This window comes from Budorcas taxicolor, chromosome 7 (assembly GCF_023091745.1).
Source record: "Budorcas taxicolor isolate Tak-1 chromosome 7, Takin1.1, whole genome shotgun sequence".
NCBI lineage: Eukaryota > Metazoa > Chordata > Mammalia > Artiodactyla > Bovidae > Budorcas > Budorcas taxicolor.
The window spans coordinates 17,481,334-17,499,133 of record NC_068916.1 but is presented as its reverse complement, the minus strand read 5'-3'; the positions used below and the strand labels follow the sequence as shown (position 1 = coordinate 17,499,133).

The window sequence follows — 17,800 nt, the reverse complement described above, 5'->3', positions numbered from 1 at the left end:
CGCCCGAGGGAGAAAAGGCTTCCAAGCTCTATATACCCAAGCCAAGAGTCTGGAGAGTTCTTTTTCCTGCCTGGGGGTTATAACTGGTCATTCTCTGAGGCCAACAGTGTATCTCTTTTCTGACAGATGGAGTTCACCCTGTACCTCATTAGTCATGTCGGCACGATCATCTCACTGGTGTGTCTTGCCGTGGCCATCATCACCTTCCTTCTGTGTCGTACCCTCCGAAACCAGAACACCTACATCCACCTGCACCTCTGCATATGCCTCTTCTTGGCCAAGATACTGTTTCTCACTGGTGCGGACAAGACCGACAACCAGGTCTCGTATCCCTCCGGCTTTGTCCCCATCCATCCCCATCATCTCCCCATCTGCTTCTGCTCATCCTCACCTAACTCCCTCAAAGCTAGTTTCCACCTCAGGACCTTTGCACGTGCTTTCCCCTCTTCCCATACTCATCCGCCAGCTTCTAGTTGATGCCTTCTTGTGATAGGTCTCAGTTTTGAATGATTTTCCTGATCATGTTATGTATGGGGGTGGTCTCTCTTCCTACTCTTTAAGCCTTTGGTTCTTACCCGGGCTGATTCTGTGCCCTCAGGGGACACTTGGCAATATATGGAGATGCTGTTAGTCGTCACCTTTGGGAGGGGATGCTGCTAAACATCTTACAGTGCACAAGACGGTCTCCCTTATCTACCCATTGCAGAAAATAATGAGGCAATAGTGTTACAAATAGGGACTTCCCAGGTGGCTCAGTTGGTAAAGAATCCCCCTGCCAGTACAGGAGTCACAGGAGACCCGGGTTCAATCCCTGGATCAGGAAGATCCCTGGAGGGAGAAATGGTTATCCATTCCATTCCTGCCTGGAGAATCCCATGGACAGAGGAGCCTGGTGGGCTCCTCTGAGGTTACAGAGAGTCAGACATAACCGTACACAGCACAGCAGTAGCAGTGTTATAAATATTAGTAATGCTGCTGCTGCTGCTGCTGCTGCTGCTAAGGCGCTTCAGTCGTGTCCGACTCTGTGCGACCCCACAGACGGCAGCCCACCAGGCTCCCCTGTCCCTGGGATTCTCCAGGCAAGAACGAACACTGGAGTGGGTTGCCATTTCCTTCTCCAGTGAATGAAGGTGAAACGAGAAAGTGAAGTCGCTCAGTCATGTCTGACTCTTCGTGACCCCATGGACTATAGCCTACCAGGCTCCTCCATCAATGGGATTTTCCAGGCAAGAGTACTGGAGTGGGGTGCCATTGCCTTCTACAGTTGAGAAATTCTTTGTTTAAAAACTGAAATATAGTTGATTTACAGTGTTGTGGCAATCTCTGCTATACAACAAAGTGACTCACTTATATACATATGTACATTCTTTCTTAATATTCTTTTCCATTATGGTTTATCACAGGATGTTCAGCATAGTTCTCTGTGCTGTACGGTAGGACCTTATGTCTATCCATTCTAAATTTAATAGTTTGCATCTAACAACCCCAGACTCCCAGTCCATCCCTCTTCCTCCCCCCAGCTGGGCAACAATGAGTCTGTTCTCTATGTCTGTGTTCGTTTGTATCATAGTTTAGATTCCACACATAAATGATATCACACGGTAATTGTTTTCTCTTTCTGACTTACTTCACTTAGTGTGATCATCTCTAGTTGCATCCATAGGTGAGAAATTTTACTTTTTAATCACTCTATTCTGCATCTTTCCCCAGCACCTATTAATATTTGAAACCATACTGATTTGTTGTTGTTGTTGTTTAACTTATTGTGTATTACCTCTTCCACAAGATTGTGTGCCCCATGAGAACAAGAACTTTTGGCCAATTAAGCTCCAATAACCGTGTCCGAAACAGTAGGTTTTTGGGGTATTTCCAAAGGAAGCACTACTGACATTTCAGGTACGATGATCATTCTTAAAGCAGAACTACCCTCTCACTATGGGATGTTTCACTTCCTAGACCCCTTGGGAACCAAAGGCTAGTAGCACTCCCCACCTCTCATCATGGGACCAAGGGTGAACAAAATTTTCCTGTAAAGAAGCAGATAAAAATATTTTTAATTTTTCAGATGCCGTGGTCTCCGTTGGCAACTATTCAACTCTGCCATTTCATTTTATTTAATATAAATTTATTTATTTTAATTGGACTTAATTACTTTACAATATTGTATTGGTTTTGCCATACATCAACATGTATCTGCCACAGATATACACGTGTTCCCCATCCTGACCCCCCTCCCTGCCCCCTCCCCGTACCATCCCTCTGGGTTGTCCCAATGCACCAGCCCCAAACATCCAGTGCTGCTGGGCATACACAACAAGGAAACCAGAATTGAAAGAGACACGTGTACCCCAATGTTCATCGAAGCACTGTTTATAATAGCCAGGACATGGAAGCAACCTAGATGTCCATCAGCAGATGAATGGATAAGAAAGCTATGGCATATATACACAATGGAGTATTACTCAGCCATTAAAAAGAATACGTTTGAATCAGTTCTAATAGGTGGATGAAACTGGAGCCTATTATACAGAGTGAAGTAAGCCAGAAAGAAAAACACCAGTACAGTATACTAACGCATATATATGGAATTTAGAAAGATGGTAACGATAACCCTGTATGCGAGACAGCAAAAGAGACAGAGATGTATAGAATGGTCTTTTGGACTCTGTGGGAGAGGGAGAGGGTGGGATGATTTGGGAGAATGGCATTGAATCATGTATAATATCATATATGAATCGAGTCACCAGCCCAGGTTCAATGCAGGAAACTGCCATTTTAACATGAAAACAGCCATGTTTTTGTTTAGTCACTCAGTCATGTCTGACTCTTTGCAACCCTGTGAACTGTACCCCGTCAGGCTCCTCTATGCATGGGGCAAGAATACTGGGGTGGGTTGCCATTTCCTTCTCCAGGGGATCTCTCTGACCCAGAGACTGAACCTCCCCCCACCCATCTCCTGGCACTGGCACACGGGTTCTTTACCCGCTGAAAGCAGCCATACAGAATACATAAATGGGGAAGGATGTGTGTCAGTGAAATGTTAATGACAAAACCTGCAACCCATCCATGGCTGTAGTTTGTGGATCCCTTCCCCTCCCCCCACCCCTGTATCTTCAAACATTCCCTAAAGTAGGGTGGTCATCTATCTGTTTTTCTCTCAAACTCTCCCAGTTTTAGCACTGGAAGTTGTACATCCTGAGAAAACTCATTTCTAGGGAAACCAGAATGATTGGTGTCCCTACTAAAGGGATGGAACTACCTGTAGTGAAGAATATATCTATAAATATTTGTGGACTGAATGAAGAGGCTGTATTTGGGGAAGTCCAGTCAAAGTAGCCCCTTTATGGTTTTTTGTTTTAATTTTATTGGAAGATAATTGCTTTACGATTCTGTGCTGGCTTCTGCCATACATCAACATGAATCAGGGAAGGAGGCTTGACACAACCCTGAAAGAATGACATAGCTGTTGAGGATACAATATAAACTGATTAGAGCCAACTAGGTCCAAGATGGCAGAAGATTCAACTTGCAGTAGACCTTGAGCCTCATTATACACTACTGTAATACATTAGGATGCTAAATGACCACCCATGGGCACCCAGGCCCACCATCAAAGACCAAAAAGTGGGCAGTGGTCCAATTCCTGGAAATCCCTGCTCCTTCCCCCAAATATATAGTTGAAATAATCTTCCTACTTGTTAGCCTATGAAATTACCCAGCCCATGAAAACTAACCACAGCTGCTTTTGCCTTTTGAGATGGACAGAATACTGTCATGGAATGTGTATGTGTGTTTGTGTGTGTGTGTGTGGTGTGTGGTATGCTTGCTCAGTCATGTTTGACTTTTTGTAACCCCATGGACTGTAGCCCACCAGGTTCCTCTGTCCATGGGATTCTCAAGGCAAGAATACAGGAGTGTGTTGCCATGCCCTCCTCCAGGGGATCTTCCCAACCCAGGGATCGAACCCACGTGTCTGCAGATTCTTTATCACTGAGCCACTTGGGAAGCCATATGGAATGTATAGATACACATTCTAAATAAATAATGCACACTCTAAGTAAATCCACTTCTTACCTATCAAAAGCAAGAACAACAGTGACAGAGGAGTCACTTCTCTGCCCTCTTTCTCTGAACATACTCCCTGGAGTAAGGGAGACTGAAGGTGCCTGATTCTCCTCTGCAGATGGGCTGCGCCCTCATCGCAGGCTTTCTGCACTACCTTTTCCTTGCGTGCTTCTTCTGGATGCTGGTGGAGGCTGTGGTGCTCTTCCTTATGGTCAGGAACCTGAAAGTGGTGAATTACTTCAGTTCTCGAAACATCAAGATGCTGTATCTCTGTGCCTTTGGCTATGGGCTCCCAGGGCTGGTGGTGGCTGTCTCTGCTGGCTTACAACCGCATGGTTATGGGATGTATAATCGGTAAGTGACATTCTTCTCTTTCCCTGAAAATTATTGCTATTATTAACTATTCCATGGTGATAATTAAATGAACACACAAAAGAGCAATAACAGGAGCAGTAGTCATGGCTACCATTTATTGAGCTCTTACTTTATGGGCTGTAGGTCTCAGGGCTGCCATGGGCAAAAGCACAGGTTGTGCACTGCACAAATCTGGAAGCCATTGATTGCACTATAGTATCAGTGGGTAGTGGCAATGTAAACAGTAAACTTGACTGCGAAGTTTTCAGTTTCTGGACTCTAGAGCCAACTTGCTTGGGTCTGGATCCTGGCTACACCACTGTCTAGCTATGCTGCCTTGGGCAAGTTACTTAAACTCTGTATGCTCTCATTTCCTCATCTATTATATGCAAGCTGATGACAATGCCTATATTATAGTGTAATTGTGAGTGTTAAATGAGTTAGTATCTGCAAAATATTTAGATAGTGCCTGGCACAGTGTAAAGCATTATACATGTTATTGTTGCCACTATTCTTTTGCCATGGTCTCTTTTTTTTCATTTAGTTTTTAATTGGAGGAAAATTGCTTTACAATGTTGTGTTGGTTTCTGCCGTACAACAATGTGAATCAATCATAATTATGTATATGTCCCCTCCCTGGTGAACTTCCCTCCCCTCTACCACCCCAGTCTCTCTAGGTTGTTACAGAGCACCAAGCTGGGCTCCCTGTATTACCCAGTGGCTTCTCACTAACAACCCCATGGACAATAGGAGCCTGGAAGACTATAGTCCATAGTGTTGCAAAGAGTGAGACATGACTGAAGCAACTGGGCGTGCATGCACTCGCTATCTATTTCACACATGATAGTGTGTATATCTCAATGCTACTTTCTCAATTCATCCCACCCTCTCCTTCCTCCACTGTGTTCATAAATCCGTTCTCTACACCTGCATCTTCATTCCTTCTCTGCAAATACTTTCGTCAGTACCATTTTTCTATGCATTAATATACGATATTTGTTTTTCTCTTTCTGACTTACTTTGCTCTGTATAACAGGCTCTAGGTACATCCACCTCACTACAACTGACCCAAATTCGTCCCTTTCTATGGCTTAGAAATATTCTGCCATGGGTCTGTTTTAAAGTGAGGTAGGTTTATCAAAGATTCTATGTGAAAAGATAGTAGTTATAGTTGTTTAGTCGCTCAGTTGTGTCCAGCTCTTTGTGACCCCATGGACTGCAGCATGCCAGGTTTCCCTGTTCTTCACTATTTCCTGGAATTTACTTAAACTCATGTCCATTAAGTCAGTGATGCCAGCCAACAATCTCCTCCTCTGTTGTCCCCTTCTCCTGCCTTCAATCTTTCCCAGCATCAGGGTCTTTTCCAATGAGTCAGCTCTTCTTATCAGGTGGCCAAAGTATTGGTGCCTCAGCTTCAACGTCAGTCCTTCCGATGACTGTTCAGGATTGATTTCCTTTAGGATTGACTGGTTTGATCTCCTTGCAGTCCAAGGGACTCTCACTCTCCAGTACCACAGTACAAAAGCATTAATTCTTCAGCGCTCAGCCTTCTTTATGTTCCAACTCTTAGATCATATGTGACTACTGGAAGAACCATAACTGACTATATGGACATCTGTCAACAAAGTCTGGGCTCACTAAAATCATTCTTTTCATTTGCATCCCAGCTATCTGGGGCCAGTATCCTGGTTTTTCACATCCCCACCCCTAGGTCCTCAGTGCTCACTGAGGGGAGTGGTTTATGGCTGCCTGATAGCAGGTATTGTTTTTCCTGATTGCCCTCCAGGCTCAGAAATTCACTTTTGGAGGGCTGGAATCACTGATGGCTATGACATCCTTGTTTACTGACTCCATTTCTCACTTCATTTCTATTAACAAATAATTACAGAATGCCTCATCCATGCCAGGCCTTGCACTGAGTGCTGGGTATTCAGAGATAAACAAAAAATTCAAAGTCCAAATTCTCCTGCAGCTCATAGTCTAGTAGGGAAAGATAGACAATTTAAACAAACAACTGAGCAAGATAATTTATGATACTGATAGATGTTATGGGGAAAAAAGGCAGCAAATTCTGCTAGGGAAGGACCAGACACAGTGTAACTTTTCAGAGGAGGTGATATTCGAGCTGAGAATTGAATGACAAAGTGTACCATGGAGAATTCTGGAGAGAGGGAATACAAAGGTTATGAACTGAGAAATTATCTCTATCCCAGGTGTGAAGAGAACATTTCAGGAACGTTCACTAAGGAAGAAGGTCTGAAAGAAGAAAACTGAAATGTGACCTGGTCCATCATGAAAATTTTCACTTCAACCTCATCCTCCAATACTCTTCCATAAGCATATCTGGCAGGGTGTGAGTCATTTTAGGGTTAGGACTTTGATACAATGACTGACTCCTGTTTTTCTTCATAGCTGCTGGCTGAATACAGAAACAGGGTTCATCTGGAGCTTCCTGGGGCCAGTGTGCACAATTATAGTGGTAAGCTGATTGCTTGGTTTGGTGTGTTTTGGAGGAGGATCAAAGAGACCCAGGGCTTCCCAGGTGCACTTCGTGGTAAAGAACCCGCCTACCAGTGCAGGAGATGTAAGGAGAGCGGGTTCAATCCCTGGGTTGGGAAGATCCCGTGGAGGAGGGCATGGCAACCCACTCCAGCATTCTTGCCTGGAGAATCCTATGGACAGAGAAGCCTGGCAAGCTACAGTCCATGGGGTTGCAAAGAGTTGGACGCGGCTGAACACGAACACTTATGGTAAGGGAGTCAGCCACTTTCATTTGTCAAATCACTTGCTTTTGTCAGACACTCAAAAACAAGCAGATGAGTGGGAAAGTTCTATAGAGGAAAAAAGGGAAGGCTTCAGGTATGCCCTGCTCAGAGGCTGTTGACACAAGGACTCTACAGGTAGGCTGACTAAATGCAGGGCATCCTAGGGGATCGGTTAGGGTTATATACTGGCTTTTTCCTTTTGGTCCTAAGTTGGAAGCAGAGGCAGAAATGAGGGAGGCTGTCAGGTATCAGTCAAGTCCTGACCATCTGGGGTGGGTTGCTGAAGGAGTTATTGTTTGGCTTCCTGGAGTGGTCACTGCAGATGATAGGTCAAAGTTCCTTTTTCATAAATGGTCTGGCCATCATCCATTTGTATATCCAGCCTTTCCATCCCTTCTGCTTGGCTCTGTAGGTCAATTCCATCCTCCTGACATGGACACTATGTATCCTGAGGCAGAAGCTTTCTAGCGTCAATTCAGAAGTCTCCACGCTCAAAGACACCAGGTACAGTCCAGCCTTCCTTTCCCCTCATCTGCTAGTCCCCTTTCTTTCTTTCCCCAAATATTCACTTGAGTACCTTTTGTAAGCCTGGTCCTGCACTCCAAATGGAATATAGCATAGTGTCTAGATCAGGAAGGCGTGTGAAGCATGCCTTAGCACCATTGCGAGGAGGAACGAGTCTTTCCAATACTCAAATCTGTCGACAATACCTTTTTTTTTAAGACAGAGTATTTCAGTGTAAGGATGGAACACAGTTTATTTAAATGATCTGGTGGCTCAGATGATAAAGAATCCACCTGCAATGTGGAAGACCTGAATTTGATCCCTGGGTTGGGAAGATCCCCCAGAGAAGAGCACTCCAATATTCTTGCCTGGAGAATTCCATAGACAGAGGAGCCTGGCAGGCTACAGTCCATGGGATCACAAAGAGTCGGAGCCCACTGAGTGACTGAACACACACACCAACTCCAAACTCTCATTTCACCCCGCCCCCATACCCCCTCCTGCTTGGTAACCACAAGTCTGTTCTCCGTGTCTGTGAGTCTGTTTTGTAGATGGCTTCATTCGTGCCATATTTCAAAATCCCCACATAAGTGATATCATATGGTATCTGTCTTTCCCTGTCTGACTTACTTCACTTAGTAGGATCTTCTCTAGGTCCATCCATGTTGCTGCATTATCTCCTCCTTCTTTATGGCTGTGTAATATTCCACTGTCTATATGCACCACATCTTCTTTATGCATCCACTGCTGATGACCGTTCAGGTTGCTTCCATGGCTTGGCTACTTTATGTCTAGCCTTTTATTACCACAGACAATATTGCATTAAATACATGTGTCCACACATCTTTGTGACCATGTGTACCTGTAGGCCAATTGCCTTTTCAGTGGCTGTAGGATTAGACTTCCCTACCTCTAGGCTTAGAACCTGTGTTCCACATTGATTCTCACCCAGGTCGCGGGTCATGTGGTGGCAGCCTCAGACTATACCTGGGAGCATGGTGGCCCATGAGGGTGACAGCCAGAACTATATCCTCTGCAAATCTTCCCCTCCAGGTTACTGACCTTCAAAGCCTTTGCCCAGATCTTCATCTTGGGGTGCTCCTGGGTGTTGGGCATTTTCCAAATTGGACCTGTGGCCAATATCATGGCTTATCTGTTCACCGTCATCAACAGCTTGCAGGGGGCCTTCATCTTCCTCATTCATTGTCTGCTCAGCCGCCAGGTGCGTACCTGCGGCCCTCCCAGCCCTGCTCCTTCCAGGGAGCTTATCCCTGCCACGGACACTCCCCCTGTATCTAAGCATGATTCATCTCCCCATGGTGTGTATCCACCTTCAGGTACGGGAAGAATATAGAAGATGCATGGCCAGGAAGACCAAACCCAGCTCTGAGACCCAGACCTCAGGGATCGTACTGTCATCCGTTCCCTCCACTTCCAAAACGGTGAGACTGTGTTGTCTGCATGTTCTGGTCAGACTGAGTGTTATGTGCTGTAAGCTAAGCATTTGTTGTTCGGTCATTCAGTTGTGTCCAACTCTTTGTGACCCCATGGACTGCAACACACCAGACTTTCCTGTCCTTCACTGTCTCCCAGAGTTTGCTCAAACTCATGTTCATTGAGTTGGTGATAACCATCCAACCATCTCATCTTCTGTTGTCCCCTTCTCCTGCCCTCAATCTTTCCTAGCATCAGGGAGTGAGGTGACTCTTCCCATCAGCTGGCCAAAGTACTGGTGCTTCAGCTTCAGCATCAGTCCTTCCAGTGAATAATCAGGATTGGTTTCCTTTAGGATTAACTGGTTTAATCTCCTTGCTGTCCAAGGGACTGTTAAGAGTTTTCTCCAGCAGTGCAGTTCAAAGGCAGAGAAGGAAATGGCAACCCACTCCGGTGTTTTTGCCTCAAGGGTTCCATGGACAGAGGAGCCTGGTTGCAGTCCATGGGGTTGCAAGAGTCACATACGACTGAGCAACTAAACCATCACCACCACAATTCAAAAGCATCAATTTTTTGGTGCTCAGCCTTCTTTATGGTCCAACTCTTGTATCTGTACATGACTACTGGAAAAACCATAGCTTTGACCTTCATGTGTATTAACTCATTTGATAAACTGTGGTATTTAAATGTGGGGGTTGGGGAGCTAGGCTGCCTGGGTTTAAATCCCAGCTCTGCACTGTTTATAATAGCCAGGACATGGAAGCAACCTAGATGTCTATCAGCAGATGAATGGATAAGAAAGCTGTGGTACATATACACAATGGAGTATACATTTGAATCAGTTCTAATGAGGTGGGTGAAACTGGAGCCTATTATACAGAGTGAAGTAAGCCAGAAAGAAAAACACCAATACAGTATACTAACTCATATATATGGAATTTAGAAAGATGGTAATGATAACGCTGTATGCGAGACAGCAAAAGAGACACAGATGTATAGAACAGTCTTTTGGACTCTGTGGGAGAGGGAGAGGGTGGGATGATTTGGGAGAATGACACTGAAACATGTATAATATCATATATGAAACAAATCACCAGTGCAGGTTTGATGCATGATACAGAATACTTGGGGCTGGTGCACTGGGATGACCCAGAGGGATGGTACGGGGAGGGAGGAGGGAGGGGGGTTCAGGATGGGGAACATGTGTACACCCGTGGCAGATTCATGTTGATGTATGGAAAAACCAATACAATATTGTAAAGTAATTAGCCTCCAATTAAAATAAATAAATTTCTATTTTTAAATAAATAAATAAATAAATCCCAGCTCTGCACTTCAGTAGCTGTGCAAACTAAAAAAGATAAAATCATGACTCATGGATATGAAATAAGCATATGTTAAGGATTTTATTTTGCTTATTAATCATTGAAGGAATGAGCAGATGTTGTAACTGGCTGACAAGAGAATGTAAAGAACAGACATGTCTGTGTATTACATCATACATATAATGTATACAATGTATACATAATGCATGCTGCTGCTGCTGCTGCTAAGTCACTTCAGTCATGTCCGACTCCGTGCGACCCCATAGACAGCAGCCCACTAGGCTTCTCTGTCCCTGGGATGCTCCAGGCAAGAACACTGGAGTGGGTTGCTTTTCCTTCTCCACTGCGTGAAAGTGAAAAGTGAAAGTGAAGTCGCTCAGTCGTGCCCAACTCTTAGCGACCCCATGGACTGGAGCCTACCAGGCTTCTCCGTCCATGGGGTTTTCCAGGCAAGAGTACTGGAGTGGGGTGCCAATGCCTTCTCTGATACATAATGCATAGCACTCATATAATGTATACAATGTTCACAATGTATACATAATACATAATATTACTATACTTTTAATATATATATGTATGCTCTTTGTGTTGTCTTTTGAGCCAGTTATAACATCTGCCTGGTTTCCTCACTGGTAAATAAATGTACTATATATAATATAACATAATTATATATCATGTAATTATACACATAATTGTAAATAAACACTATATCTAATCATCCATATTATAATATATAAATTTTATATTTGTTATTGTTGTTTAGTCGCTAAGACATGTCCCACTCTTTGTGACTCCATGGACTATAGTCTGCCAAGCTCCTCTGTCCATGGGGTTTCCCAGGTAGGAATACTGGAGTAGGTTGCCATTTTCTGCTCCAGGGGATCTTCCCAACCCAGGCATTGAACCCATGTCTCCTCCACTGGCATGCGGATTCTTTACCACTGAGCCACCAGGGAAGCCCAACTATATATTAATAAATATAAACATATATATGTATAAATATACATATAAGTATACATATATAAGTATAAATACATAAGTATAAATACATATAAGTATACATATACATATAAGCATACATATACATATAAGTACAAATATATAGTTTCCAGGTAAGAGTACTGGAGTGGGTTGCCATTTACTTCTCCAATAAATACATATAGTATATAAAAATTTCATGTGTAATATATAAATTATGCATATAATTGTATATACAGACTTTATATATGTAATTATTCATGTTGCATAATATATGCATTTCAAATTATGTACTATATAAATACAAATTTATATATATATAAATTGTACATAAAAATTTAAATATATAGACATTATATGTAATTATTCATATTCTTTAATATATATAATGTACATATAATGTAAATATTCAGAAGTTATATAGAATCATTTATATTACATAACACATAAAATTCATAAATGTATTTATTTGTGTTTTAATATATTAATTATAATACATCTATAATCTCAATAATATCTAATGAATGCACAAGTAGAGGCAAACTATTTTTTCCATGAAATTATTTCCCATCACTGTCAGTTATTTAAAACTGATAAAACTGTAAAGTAGTTCCACTATAGATCCGGGCCAGATAACCCAGAGAACGTATCCCCTGACAGCACATCATTTTCCATCGAAGTGCACGTTGTCTTCTACACAGTGGATCTCATCCAGTCTCATGGCTATGCCACCATCTATTAGCAACGACGCCCCAAATTTAAATGATGTGCAGTCCACCCTTGTCTCCTGAATTCTACACTCATATAACCTACCACCTACCAAATGCCTACTTAGATATCTAATAGATGTTTCAGAGGTAACCTGTCCCAAATGAGCATCTCATTTGGAATATGTTACATCATCAGATTCCCCTACCTCTCATTTCCACAGAGGGTCCTCTATTTTTCTATTGTTCAAGAGTGAAGTTGTGAAATTAACGTTGACTCTGCTTAACTCTGCTTTTCCTCTCCCCTTCCCTCATCTCTGCTCCATCAGAAATCCTGATGACTCTTCCTCAAAATAGATCTAGAATCTGCTTGCTTCTCTTTCCCTTCGTTCCTTCTACTGTGGTCCAAGTCCTGTTGTCTCTATCCAGGATGATGGAAATAAACTCAAAAGAGGTCTGCCTCGCTGCCTCTCTAATCTTTTCCCTGCCTTATCTTTGGTCTTCCCTGGGGGCTCAGAGGTTAAAGCATCTGCCTGCGATGCGGGAGACCTGAGTTCGATCCCTGGGTTGGGAAGATCCCCTGGAGAAGGAAATGGCAACCCACTCCAGTATTCTTGCCTGGAGAATCCCATGGACGGAGGAGCCTGGTGGGCTATAGTCCACGGGGTCACAAAGAGTCTGACACAACTGAGCGACTTCACTATCTTTGGTCAGTTCTCCTTGCAGCAACTGGAGGGTGCTTGTGAACACCCAAGTCAGATATCTTCCCGTCTCTACCTACAACACTCCATGGCTCCCACCTCATTCAGAGTCAAAGCCAAAGTCCTCCCTGTGGCCCACACGGCCTTGTCTGATCTGATTCTCTTTTCCTTCCTGTCCTTGTCACCTATTAATAGACCCCTCATTTCACTTTGCTCCACCCACACTGGCCTGCTCAAGATTCTTCAGACATGCCAGGCTCACTTCCTACTTTGGAGTCTTGAACTGAATGTTCTTGAATGCCATGAATGTTTTTGTCCCAACACCCACATAGACAACTCTCTCACTTCCTTCAAATCTTTGTTCCAGTCATTTCTTTTCAATAGACTTTCCTCTGATAACTCTATTTTGTGCAGCTTCCTATTCACCCACCCAGGTATTCATGCTTCTCCCACACCCTTATCTTGATTTTCTTTTTTGTACTTTCTACTTTTTAACACTACAATTTCCTTATTTATTGCATTTATCTTTTGTGGTCTTTCATCTCCTACCAGAATGTCTTATTAATTTTCCCCCCTGTGACATATTCCAAGAACAAGTAACTAAGATCCAGTGACTTAAATAAATAGGAAATTCTTTTTATTGCAAGAATAGAAGCTCAGAATTAGGTGTTGCTGGTACTGCTTCTGTTGCTTAGAAAGTTGCTAAGGATCTAAGCTCTTCCTAGTTTTCCATCTCACCAATAACATACTGACTTTTCATCAGTTATTTTCATGGTTGCAAGGTGGCTGCCATAATTCTAGTCATCATGAGCATGTTCAAGGCAGGAAGAAGAATGGTGGGACAGAGTGGCAAACTCACCTTTCAACCCTCTCTCTTTAACAAGAAACAAAAGTTTTTCCAGAAGCCCCTTAGTGGATTTCCCTTTCACCTAATTGGTCAGAACTGTATCACATGAACACTCATAGTCACAGAGGAATTTGACAAAGCAAGTATTCTGCTTTCTAGCTTCTAGAATGGGAATATCAATAGTCAAGAGGCTGAGAATAGCTTTTGAGTTTGTCAACAGTGCCTGGAGGTAATATTGTTAAATTTTTAATGTTTATCCTTCTAGTCTTTGTTGCCGTATTTATCTCTGCCTGTATTTCTAAGACCTGTGCCCACACACATATGATCCCTGAGTTCAAACTGTACTAATCCTGCCATTGATTCTAATTCTGATTTCTCTCACAGGGTTGAAGTCCCTTCTTGCTTTCAAATACACAATGGAATAACATCTCAGGAAAGCAGGTGCCTGCAGAAGCCTTCTTTGAAATCTCTTCTCAGCTTAATGTGGAAATGCAGTATCTCGCCAGCCCTAGAACTCTCTGGACAATTTGGATTATGGATGATTGGGTGGGGTGGTCTTCCCATGGCTTCCTGTCCTGGTGAGAAAAGAAGAGCTTCTGTTCCAGCTTACCATTTTACCTTCCATGTTCTTCAACTCTGACTTTTCAGAGTTTTGTGGAGACAACAGATCGCAGTGCAATGGCAGGACCAAGAACTTCTGGCTACCACTTTGATTTATCCTCAGTCCATTGATGTGTGGCTTTAAGCATGCCTCTCCAGCTTCTATCACATGCTTCACACACAGAGTAGCCCTCAATAAATGACTTGTTTTCTGACTGGCTGGCTTGCTTTTCAATGAAGAAATCTCCAGCTCTTTTTTAAACGTTTTTTGTTTCCCCCCTGGTACTGGGGTATAGCCGATTAACAAACAATGTTGTGATAGTTTCAGGTGAACAGTAAAGGGACTCAGCCATACACATTTATGTATCCATTCTCCCCCAGACTCCCCTCCCATCCAGGCTGCTACATAACAGTGAGCAGAGTTCTCTGTGCTATACAGTAGGTCCTTGTTGGTTATCCATTTTAAATATAGTGTGTACATGTCCATCACATACGTCCCCCTGGTAACCATTAGTTCATTCTCTAAGTCTGTGACTCCCTTTCTGTTTTGAACGTAAGTTAATTTGTACCATTTCTTTTTAGATTCCATATATAAGGGATGTCATATGATATTTCTCCTTCTCTGTCTGACCTACTTCACTTAGTAGCGCAACTTCTAGGTCCATCCATGTTGCTGCAAATGGCCTTATTTCATTCTTTTTAATGGCCAATAATATTCCATTGTATATACTTACCACATCTTCTTTATCCATTTCTCTGTCCATGGACATTTAGATTGTTTCCATGTCTTGGCTATTTTGTGAACAGTGCTGCTATGAACATTAGGGCATGTACCTCTTCAAATTAGACTTTTCATCTTTCTCAGATATATAAATGTCTGGGAGTAAGATTGCTGGATCATACGATCACTCTGTTTTTAATTTTTTTTTAAGGACTCTCCACACTGTTTTCCACTGAACACTACTATTTATAAAATAACAATTGACTTAAATCAGATTCCCTAAAAGCAGAACGTGGGAGGGGTGATTTTGGTGCTCATGATTTATCGACAGAATGCTCTGAAAAGAGAGAAAAAGTGAAGGAAACAAGATGAAGAATAGAAGGAGCCAGGCAAGTTTACAGTCTTGACTGGAACTTACTTTCAGCCTGATCCATGAATTGTATCTCAGCCTCATCCCATTTTGACACAAGGGAACCAGCCATTTTTTAAAAATCTCTGTCAGTCAATTACTGGCTGTGTGCTGCCCCCACTGTGATGGGACGATGTTTAACAGCTCCTGCTTCATGGGGACCAATTTCTAGCAGAGCGTAGCAGGGCTGGTGGCTCAGACGGTAAAGAATCCCATAGCTAGAATGGGAATGCCTGCAATGCTGGAGACATTTTTGATCCCTGGTCGGGAAATCCCCGGGAGAAGGGAATGGCAACCCACTCCAGTATCTTTGCCTGGAGAATCCCACGGACAGAGGAGCCTGGGCTACAGTCCATGGGATCTCAAAGAGTCAGACACGACAGCGTTTTCAGGAGAAGGGGGCAGACAACTGACCCAAAAGGGGGTCAGGGAGACACACCAACAATAATGACGACTCTGCCCATCCTCATGACCAGCAAACAGAAGAACTTGTATGAGCATTTAGATATGTGTTTGGAGCTCATTCTAATGAGATCCTGAACTGCACTAAAAAGATGTTTATTTCAAATGATGTTCCAAACTTCTCAGACATTCTGATAAAACCTTTCCAGGATTGGGAACTCATGTACACCCGTGGCTGATTCATGTCAATGTATGGCAAAACCAATATAGTATTGTAAAGCAAAATAAAGTAAAAATTAAAATTAAAAAAAAAATAAAAAAATTAGCAATTAAAAAACCATAAAAAATAAAAGATCTTAGAGATTGTTTACCATACCATTTGACTTTTTAAATGATCTTCTACATTCATTTTTAATTGGAGTATAACTTCTTTACAATGTTGTGTTGATTTCTGCTGTATAACATTGTGAATCAGCTCGATGTATATCGCCTCCCTCTTGAGCCACCCTCCCACCTCCTCCCATCCCACCCTTCTAGGTCATCACAGAGCTCTGAGCGGAGCTCCCTGTGCTCTTCAGTAGCTTCCCCCTAGCTATCTATTTTACACATGGCAGCGTATATATGTCAGTGCTCCTCTCTCAGTTCATCTCACCCTCTCCTTCCCGCCCTGTGCCCACAAGCCTGTTCTCTACGAGGGCGTCTTCATTCCTGCCCTGCAAACAGGTTCATCAGTACCATTTTCCATTTGGCTTTATTGAGACTAGAATGCAATGTGTGTTTTTTTTTTAATTGAAGCAGAGTTGATTTAAAATGTGTTACATGGAACTCTGCTCAATGGTATGTGGCCACCTAGGTGGGAGGACAATTTGGGGGAGAATGTATACTTGTAAATAAATGTATGGCTGAGCCCCTTCACTATTCACCTGAAACTATCAGAACATTATTAATTGGCTATATCCCAATACAAAATAAAAAGGTTTAAAAATGTGTTAATTTCAGGTATACATCAAATTAATTCAAATATATATATATCTTCTTTTTCAGATTATTTTCCATTATAGGTTATTTTATTGTTGTTCAGTCACTCAGTCATGTCTAACTCTGCGACCCCATGGACTGCGGCACTCCAGGCTTCCCTGTCCTTCACTATTTCCCAGAGTTTGCTCAAATTCTTGTCCATTGAGTCAATGATGCTGTCCAGCCATCTCATCCTCCATCGCCTCCTTCTCCTCCCGCCCTCAATTTTTCCCAGCAACAAGGTCCTTCCCAATGTGATGGCTGGCCAAAGTCTTGGAGCTGTAGCTTCAGCATCAGTCTTTCCAATGAATATTCAATGTTGATCTCCCTTAGGATTGACTGGATTTATTCCCTTGTGTACCAGGGGCTCTCAAGAGTCTTCTCCAGTGCCATAGTTCAAAAGCATCAATTCTTTGGTGCTCAACCTTCTTTATGGTCCAACTCTCACATCCATCCATGACTACTGGAAAAACCATAGCTTTGACTATACTTGATTCAGACAGTAAAGAATCCACCTGCCAATGCAGGAGACCTAGGTTTGATTCCTGGGTTGGGAAGATCCCCTGGAGAAGGGAATGGCTACCCGCTCCAGTGTTCTTGCCTGGAGAATCCCATGGAGGGAGGAGCCTGGCGGGTTACAGTCCCTGGTGACTCAAAGAGTTGGACATGCAAAGATTCAGACACGACTGAACAACTACCAGTTTAAAGGTTGCTACCAGATATTAAATATGTGCTTAGACTGCAGGGCTTTTATACTTCCAAATACATTTTTGATAAAGGGTTTTCATCTTTTAAAAAATAGGAAAAGCAGCAGAAGAAGACATTTCTAATGCTTTTCTTGGGAGGGTGCACGTCTTCTCTTTTGCACTTCTGAGATCAGCCCTGGGTGTTCTTTGGAAGGAATGATGCTAAAGCTGAAACTCCAGTACTTTGGCCACCTCATGAGAAGAGTTGACTCATTGGAAAAGACT

At 42.8% G+C, this 17,800-nt stretch overlaps 1 protein-coding gene across 1 annotated transcript in view; it reads left to right on the top strand.

Annotated features, from left to right (window-relative positions):
- Positions 1 to 14,464, top strand: part of ADGRE1 (adhesion G protein-coupled receptor E1) — a 76,519-nt gene extending 62,055 nt beyond the window's left edge. Inside the window, exons 15-21 of the mRNA XM_052643222.1 lie at positions 127 to 321; positions 4,184 to 4,419; positions 6,832 to 6,898; positions 7,597 to 7,688; positions 8,742 to 8,910; positions 9,026 to 9,130; positions 14,065 to 14,464. Of these exons, the coding sequence (XP_052499182.1) occupies positions 127 to 321; positions 4,184 to 4,419; positions 6,832 to 6,898; positions 7,597 to 7,688; positions 8,742 to 8,910; positions 9,026 to 9,130; positions 14,065 to 14,070 (870 nt within the window). The 3' untranslated portion in view covers positions 14,071 to 14,464. The remainder of the gene's footprint in view (positions 1 to 126; positions 322 to 4,183; positions 4,420 to 6,831; positions 6,899 to 7,596; positions 7,689 to 8,741; positions 8,911 to 9,025; positions 9,131 to 14,064) is intronic.
- The last annotated feature ends 3,336 nt before the right edge of the window (positions 14,465 to 17,800 follow it).